This window comes from Rhipicephalus sanguineus, chromosome 3 (assembly GCF_013339695.2).
Source record: "Rhipicephalus sanguineus isolate Rsan-2018 chromosome 3, BIME_Rsan_1.4, whole genome shotgun sequence".
Taxonomy (NCBI): domain Eukaryota; kingdom Metazoa; phylum Arthropoda; class Arachnida; order Ixodida; family Ixodidae; genus Rhipicephalus; species Rhipicephalus sanguineus.
This window is the reverse complement of record NC_051178.1, coordinates 200,509,538-200,518,395: the sequence shown is the minus strand read 5'-3', so window position 1 is coordinate 200,518,395 and position 8,858 is coordinate 200,509,538. Positions and strand designations below refer to the sequence as shown.

Sequence of the window (8,858 nt, the reverse complement as noted above, 5' to 3'; positions counted from 1 at the left end):
TTCCCATTGATACCCCCACCCGAAAGGGGCGAATACTCTATGCATAGCCTGATCTTTATCTCACGAGCAGTTTAGTACCTGACACACGTAAATACCCTTTGCGACAAGGAAGACATTGCATACCTGCGCACAGGCGAACACAGAATGTTCTCCTCACCCTATCCATGCTTGCGAAGCGCGCTTGACAAGCGTGAGGGCTGACGGGCAGTGCGGCCCAGTGTTCCGTATTCGATGCAAAGACGCTTTTGTCAGCATAAAAATATGCTATGTCGTCATTTTAGCATTAACAGATTTAAGCTTAAACGATATTGAAACACCACCATTCGTTCAAACATTCTGTCCATGCAAATACTATAGGTAGCGGGCGCTGTGGGAATTAGTAGGGTGCTTGTACTGCACGAGATATGTCACCAAGCTACTATCCCTCGACCTTGTTAACGTGTTTTGCGTACTTTTGCAGTTCTTAATGCATCTGATGACATCAGCTTTATGGGGTGTTCATTCTTAACACGATAAAACTACCAAGATGCCTTTCTTACTTTGAGGAATTACAGGAATGGAATCGAACTGCCAGGCCATTCCCAGAGTGCGAATGGGCTAAGTTTTTTTTTTCATTCCGACAAATTTAAAGGAATGGAATTGCGGCAAGTTCTTATTCCGCGGAATGGAATTGGAATGGAATGGAGGCGCCCATTCCGCAACACTGCTTTTCACCCACTGCAAAGTGCTCAGCCATAATACTTCATCATCATCAGCCACAGCACAAAGTGCAGATAATGCCTTACAGACGTGTAACGGGTACCGCGATTCACCGAAGAATGACGAAAAATGGCATAGTGGGATCTTTGCTACTTCAGAAAAATTGCGACGATTTATGACGTAGTGGGTAACTTGCATGTTTACTTGTATTAGTTGCCCCAAGAGATAACAACAGGCTCTACAAAGTCCGCTCTTCTAGCTTTTGCTGTGACTGTGCTGCTTGTTTCACGCAGGCCTGGCTAGCTTTTTATCAGAACAGCGGTCTCGCACATCAGAGATACACTCAATGACGTGCTGCTTCTGAGATCGTGCTCACTTCCTTGACACAAAACATTAAGCCAACTGAAAAAATTCGTATTTGTCTTGTGAGAAAATAAATACTATGACTTTGAAATGAATACTGGTTTGTGCTAAATGGTAAGAATACGTGGTACAGTTACTTTCACTCCTCTGAAGAACGTGTTTTAGCCTTGTCCCACTTTCATACAAAAGAAAAAAGAACCGTTACGAACCGTTACGGAACGTTTTTTTTTTTTTTTCGTTCCGGAACAGAAACGGAACGGAACTTTTTGCGGTGGAACGAAACTAAAACCGAAACGAAAAACATTTCGTTCCGACACCCTGGCTGTGCCCGCTGTGAGAGCTCATTACTGTTGTAGCAAATGAGTTGACAGATGGAGAAATTGCCATGGACAACTACTTTATGAAAGACAAGTTTTCTTTGCCTCTTTCTCCCACAGTTTGGGTGCTGATGGCTCTTTTGCATGATTGGCTGCTGCCAGATATAATGCAAACTGAGGCGGCCTGAGTCTGCAGGCGGCGTACTAGCCTGTTCAATATGACCTTCAACATATGAGTCGTGGACATAGCAGACTCCTGGTCAATGTGGCAATGCTCTAGAAGAATGCAGAGGGGGCATCGACATTGCCGCAGTGCACATACCACCTGCTTTGTGTTGTCTTTCTGTTGCCTTCTTGAAGCGATAGTGCACCGATGCCATTGACAGTATGACTCAACCATAATGACGAGGGTAGCGATGCAGGCTGGCTGGTCTGTCACGCAGCGGTGTGTGTGCGTGTGTACTTTCTTCCTTTTGTCCTTGTCTTTTTGCACCCACATCCAAGAATCAACCATACTGTCATTCGTGCACTCAATCATTCATGGAGCAAAACGTCGATGATGCAGTCCTTAAATTTCATTGTTGTCACTGGTATGCATTCTTTGTTCATCATGCCGTTATCGTCATTAGATAGTAACGCCATTGTCATGCATCACATCCGCATGTTCCAAATGCAACAAGGCTATGTTGAGTGTGGTGTTATCTGGTGAAAATGTGTCAAACGTTACTGTGAGCTCTAAAGCTGCATGTGGCCACTAATATTAGCACTGTACTCAAATACCAATCAAACCATTGCTTAAACACATTCTCACAGCACATGAGCTCTGCATTTTTTAAAAAATCTGTTTAGTGCATGCTACAATCAACAAACTTGACCTTGGAGTGCCTTGACCAGTTTATTATCCACTTAAGCTGGCTCTTGTGATGACTTCAAAGATCACATGTGCACATCCACTAAGAGGGGTTACTAGTTATCTAGGCTAAGTGAAGTTGGAATGAATCTCCAAATAACAGAAACAGAAGGAAAAAAAACGCCAGGCCTGTGCGGAAAGTGCAGAAGAGTCGCAGCGAAAGCTGGAAGAGCGGCATTTCTAGAGCCCATTATAAACTCTGTTGGGACAAGTGCATTGGCAACGTACCCACTACGCCACAGATCATAATTTTTGTGAAGTTGGGAAGCTCCCACAACGCCATTATTCATAATTCTGCGGAGAAGCGAGGTACCATCTTTAAGGCATTATGTTCACTTCGTTGATGCAACGGCTGATGACGAAATATGGCCGAGCCCTTTGTAATGGGTTAGAAGCTTTAAACGACCCACTAGTTATGTATTTCGCATTGTGCGACACCCGGTCATTATTTCATTCTCCCACCACGCTATATAACATACGTTAACGTAAGAAAGAGAGAGAGGGGGGAAAGAACTTTATTGAGATCATGAGGAAATGGATCATGGGGGCCTTATGGTCCTCCTTGGCAACCAATAGAAGTGCACTTGCGAGAAACCCACTACGCTAGAAATCATAATTTTTGTGAAGTAGGGAAGCAGCCACTATGTCATTTTTAATCATTCTGCGGAGAACCGTGGTACCCGCTAACAGCTGTAAGGCATCATGTGCACTTTGTTGATGCTGTGGCTGATGATGGTTTTAAGAACTATGCCAGAGCCCTTTGTAATGGGTTGGAAGCATTCAACAACCCACTCGTTGCGCAAGTAGCATTGCGTGACGCCTGGTTGTCATTTTACTCTTCTACCATGCTACATTACATATGTTAATGTGGTTCCTTCCTTACATGAAGCCTGCATAGGGTCTTTTTGCAAAGCTGTTCCAAGCACCAGCATGGCTCTAAGGTAAAATACTGGGCTCCAACGCAGAGTGCCCAGGTTCGAACCCCGTTCCATCCTGGAAATTTTTTCTTATTTTGTGCGATAGAGCTTACGGACACTGGCGGCGGCGGACAACTACGGCGCCAAAAATGGCCCTTGCTGTGATCTCGTAAGAACTTTCGCTGTAAAAAAAATCTCGCTGCTAATCCAGCAAATAAGTTGCCTGTATTAAAAAATAAAGCTATCAAAAGGTGATAAATAAAAAAATTCAAAACAAGAACCTCATTATTACCTGTCTTAATCTTTCTTTTCTGCTGTGTTCTTTTGCCATCATTTGGTGCGAACCCCTACTTGCTATAGCTGTGATTGGCACAGCAGCAAAAAATGCTGAATTTCACGCCCAATACAACATATTGACTATCTTGTCATTAAATGCACATTACTTCATAGCCATGAACACATACAGTGCTAAACGTTAGTCCAGCCTTTGCAGCATTGCCTGCTGTCACGGAAATAGAAGTATAAACATTCAAGCACATTTACTCATGTCTTTAATGTTACATTTGAGCTGACCAGTACAGCAGTTTTATAAGAAATCTGTCACATACACAGCGTATGCTGACCATCTGTATTTCATAAATACATGTACTACACAAAGCACAATGGCTCTTCCCAGTGCACAAACACTCATTTTGACTAATACTAGAAAGATTCGCAATTTCCCAGTTCTTTCCTTCAGTCACATCACTTTCTGGCAGGAGTCACTCAGGTCACACGTAATCAGGTCCACTTTTTCGCAGCCACAGGACAAGTAATCTGCAAGAGGTTTCTTTTCATCTGCGCTTTGCACTGCTCGAGAAGAACTAGCACACGATCTTTCCTCAAGTCAAAGCCAAAAAAAGAAAAGAAGGAAAAAGCCAAACTCGTTTACCCTGTCACACGTCGTTCCTTTGAAAGCAGCAGTCGGTGGTGCTGCCAGCAGTGCCACGTCACAAACAGCTTGTCTTATAGCCACTCCACAAAAAAAAACTAAACACCTTTTAACAAGAATCGGCTCTAACAAAACTACATGACTTTGGGATCAAGCATCAATGCATGCAGCATCTGACAGGAGTGCATCAAATGCAAGCTTGTCTAAGGTCCTGCTTTCTGAAAAGTGGCACATTATAACTTTGAAGAAGAAAAAAAGAAAGGAATTTATAGAACTCTGGTATAGTTTAGAAAGTTAGCAGGTCCGTGCCATTTCTCAAGGTGGGGCCGAGCTCGGTTGCTGTGACGGGGGCACAAGCTGATCCAACGCTGCATGCAAGGCTGTCACTTTGTCGTGATCGGGGCCCAATTTGCCTGCCAGGTCGTCAATGGCCGCATGCAGTGCCTGCAGTCGAGCACCGACTTCCTCAGAACCGACCGCGGCAGGTGTTGCTGATGGGAGATCCCCGTAGAAGCTGCCAGGTGATGCAAACACCGGAGCCGGCTGGAGCGCATGTAGTGAGAACGGCTTGTGTTCGGATGATGGCACCTCTTGCGTCACAATAGGGGCAGGGTAGTAGACAGTGGCCTGGAGCACCTCGACGCTGCGCGCAGTTTCTGGTGAACCCGGCAACCCCTGGTACTTGTGTCCCGAGAGGTCCTGAAACCGGTCCCGGTCTGCCTCCACTCCATCTGCTTCTGCTTGTTCTCCCTCTGTTTCACCGTCCTCTTCTTCTCCCTCCTCCTCGTCCCCGTCCTCATCACCGGAACCTTCACCACATTTCTTGAGCCGCTTTGGTGTGTTTTTTCTGCGTTTAGCCACGTTGCGGTTGGGGCTTTGCGGAGTAATGACTACAGACACGGATCCAGCAGGGATGATGGCTGGACCATGCTTCTCCTTGAGGTGCCGCACCAGGTTCCCACGAAGTGTAAACGTGCTGCTGCAGTCGGGACAGCGGTGGGGCTTGCTTGTCTGATGGATGGCCATGTGTGCACGCAGGTTGTGCGCTCGAGCCAGGCCCTTGCCGCAGATGCTGCACGAGTATGGCTTCACGTCAGCATGTGACACCAGGTGCATCTTGAGCGTCTGGGGTTGCGAGAAACGCTTCCCACAACGTTCGCATCCGAACCTACGCTGGGCCTCGTGTATGAGGACATGCCTCTCCATGTTGGCCTTAAGAGAGAAGGCCCTGCCGCACACGGGGCATGGAAACGGCTTCACGGGGCTGTGAGTGACAAGATGATTGCGGAGGTGGTGCTCCTTCATGAAGCGCATGCCGCAGTCGGGGCATGCAAAACGGCGCACCTGTGTGTGCACCAGCATGTGGTCCCGCAGCTGACTCGGATACTGGAATAGCCGCTCGCACACCTCACACTGGAGTCTGTGTGCTGGCGGTGCGGGAGCACCTGTGCTTGTACGCAGCAAAGGTGGGGGATGATGCTTGGCAACATGCGCGGAGAGGTCACTCGGAAATGCAAAGCGCCGGCCACAGATAGCACACGGCAGGCAGCTGCCGCCGTGAGTCACCAGGTGTCTCTTCAGGTGGGTCACCTGCAAAGGCACGAGCGCTTTAGAGAAACGCGAAAGAAAGCAATGGGAGCGACTGGCAAAACTGTGTGTGCCTTTTCCCGCATTAACAATCTTAGTCACTTCACACACGAGCAATTTATTTGCACAAGGATGCACAGTTATGCCACAAAATTAAAAGAGTTCAGGGAGGCGTTTGAACACCCTGAATTAACTCCCTGGCTACACAACTGCACTTACGGCAAGAACTTTTTCACTAGACGGTATAACAAAACTTGTAGGTGCATTGGCTATAAAGAATACATATGCCACGTTATATTTTTTGTATGCAGAAAAATAGACCAAGGCTCATCCGTGGCACATAATATAATTCTGTCAAATCAGTTGGTTTGCTCAAAGAGGTGAGTACTACTTGCACAATAATTGTAGTGTGACCCTACCTATTTAATACAATGAGAACTTGTTGAACTGAGAATGTCGCTGGAGCCAACGTTTTAACAAGTGGACGTGTCGTAACTGTAATTGTAAAGTTGAACCCAAGCAGTAGTAAAATCGTAGTTAATTGGCAGAGGTATCTGTGCTTAGCACTGGTTTTTATACAAAAGTCCTCAAATTCTGTGATGAATCCATCAAGGTTCTAGTAAACACTTTTCGGCACTGCGTTTGCTTGCAGTAGTGAGAAGCACCAACCGTGATCTGAGGGGAAGATAACAGGAGAGTTGTCTACCAGCCGTGTTGGTGGATCAGTAGTAATTGTGCCACCGAGAACATCTTCACCACTCGGAAAAGTACCCAAACAACAGCACCTGTGGTGTCGCTATTGTGCACCTTGGAGAGTATGCCTCCTAAGAGTAGTTTACGCAAAAAGGGTTCCAGAATTTCAGCACTACAAGTTGGGGTCTTGACACCTTTACGGAGCTAACCTTCAGCCTCGATGCACACAGGGAGAACCTCTTACCTGGCATCCAACATGGGGCGCATTTGGCAACAATGCTTATTTTGTGGGTGTGAGCGACTACCGACACTCCATCATATTAGGACAACAGACATGTTGGAATTCCACGATTACTTCATGTTGTTGGATGTGGCAGAATGAAGTGAGGAACCTACGGCTAATGCGGGAGTATTGTTCAGGCAATCCAACGATTTTCGGATTTTTCGTGTGTGTGCTGTGGTGTGGCTGCAAGAAATAAAGTGGCACAACAATCAACTAAGACTCCACTGCCTGATATATTATTTGCTTTTTTGCCCCATATTTATCGATTACAAAAGGCAACTTTTGCAGAACATTTTTCACCAGTGCATAGTTTTGGTTTATAGGAACCAAAACAATTAAAACAATTGACATCTACGCAATATCTACTTGGATGTCTTGCCTGCCAAAGAATTGAAGAGGCTTGGCTACAATGAAATACCTTAATTGATTTAGTGCTTAAAACAAAGATTTCGTCCCTAATTTTGTTGTCTCTCAACTTCCCATTTAAAATTTAAAATCTACTTCCACCTAGCAAATGTAAGTAGTTTGACACCCTCCTCCTCCACTCATATGGTAACCGTTCAGAGAATACAAAAGTATGGTAAGTAAATGAGTGGCTGTTTATCAGCCTAATACTACTGTTCAATCGGCCCCAAACAGTCCTGCACGGCTTAGGACACTGCCAATTTATTTGCACGATTTTTTTCTACGGTTACCGACAGAAATATTCCACGGCCGCCATTTCGCCTACGATTCCAACTTAGTTATCGAGAGGCTTCAACTAGAAGCGTTGACGACAAGGTGAAGGACAAAAGAGGAGGAAACACGTTCCATTTTAGCTGCTGTTCATTTGGGTAATGCACCCCAATAGAGGCAACACAAAAATCAGACAGCTACACACAACCCACTCTGTGCTTATCAGTTTCATAGTGCAGCTGATACCGACTCACCTGCAGGAAGCTGTGGTCACAGTGCGGGCACCGATGCGGCCGCCGGCCTTCGTGGATGAGGAGGTGCGTGTTCAGGTGTGCCTGCTGCTTGAATGCTTTGTGGCACACTTGGCACTCGAACCTCTTCACGCCAGAGTGGCAGAGCAAGTGGGTCTGCAGGTGGTGCTTCTGCGCGAACAGCTTGCAGCAGACCTCGCACTTCCACGACCTGCCGTCCCCCTGCGAAGGCACGACGGCAACCACCACCGGCGTCGCATCTTCCTTCAGCTGGCAGTAGGGATCGTTACAATAGCGCGGCGCTATCACCGCTGTGCCTCCAGAGTCCGTACTCGAGTACGAGTCCGCCGTGAGCTCGCCGCCGCGTTGTGTGACGCAAAGCGCTTTCAGCTTGGGGTCGCCGCCGCCGCTGCTTCCGTCAGCGTCGACAGAAGCCGAGTTCGTCGCAGTGCTTGTAGGGACGACGGGAGTGCAGCAGTCGCTCCCGTTGCCACTCGCCACTGTTCCATTCGGCCCGGCGTCTTCTGGTTTCACGACACCGTCAGGACCACCGTTGAAATCTCGCACCACCACAGCGGCGGGCGCAGCTGAAGGGGCCGCGACGCACACGGAGATGCCGTTCTCCGCTGCCGGCTCCGACGGGCACAACATGATGCAGTCACATTTGCCAGCAGGCGGAGGCGATCCTCAGCCACGAATCACGGTTAGCAAACTGCAGGAAGCCGTCGATACCCGCTCACTTGCGGCGCAGCTTCCCGGGTGAAGCGGCCGCCAGCGCCCTACGAGAACGTCGGCGACTTCTTCCGTAGAACTGTTGGCGTCTCGATCATGGGGTGTGCCGTTTAGAGCTGGTAACTTCACTTCTTAATATGCTGAAGAGGAATGTAGGAACTTGTTCAAGGCAGCGTACCAGCGCGTGGCCCGTAATCGAACGCTTAGCTTGCGCCTTTGCATCGACTGTTCCGAACAGTTGCTTGTCGCCATAGTGGTGGAACTGACCATCGTCGTAGCCGACAGCGCCGTCACAGCCACGACTGTACGGACAGTGACTTGTTTTGCAAGCTTGCCACATACTTTCTTTAGCAAAAGAATATTTACGAAAATTGTAATATGGTAATTCTATGCTAAGGAAACCTCGTGACATATCATTGCTACAGCACGTTTTGGTACGTTCAATGAAGCTATAATATTTTATTTTGTTGCAAGTTTGAGCTTAAGCAAATAACCAGTTT

At 47.3% G+C, this 8,858-nt stretch overlaps 1 protein-coding gene across 1 annotated transcript; it reads right to left on the bottom strand.

Annotated features, from left to right (window-relative positions):
* Positions 1-3,739: 3,739 nt before the first annotated feature.
* Positions 3,740-8,629, bottom strand: LOC119388095 (zinc finger protein 366). Its single transcript, XM_037655723.2, has 2 exons — positions 7,630-8,629; positions 3,740-5,727 (listed from the first exon to the last, which is right to left on the bottom strand). Exons 1-2 carry the CDS (start codon positions 8,275-8,277, stop codon positions 4,453-4,455), a joined length of 1,923 nt encoding a protein of 640 aa, XP_037511651.1. The 5' UTR covers positions 8,278-8,629; the 3' UTR covers positions 3,740-4,452.
* Positions 8,630-8,858: the final 229 nt, after the last annotated feature.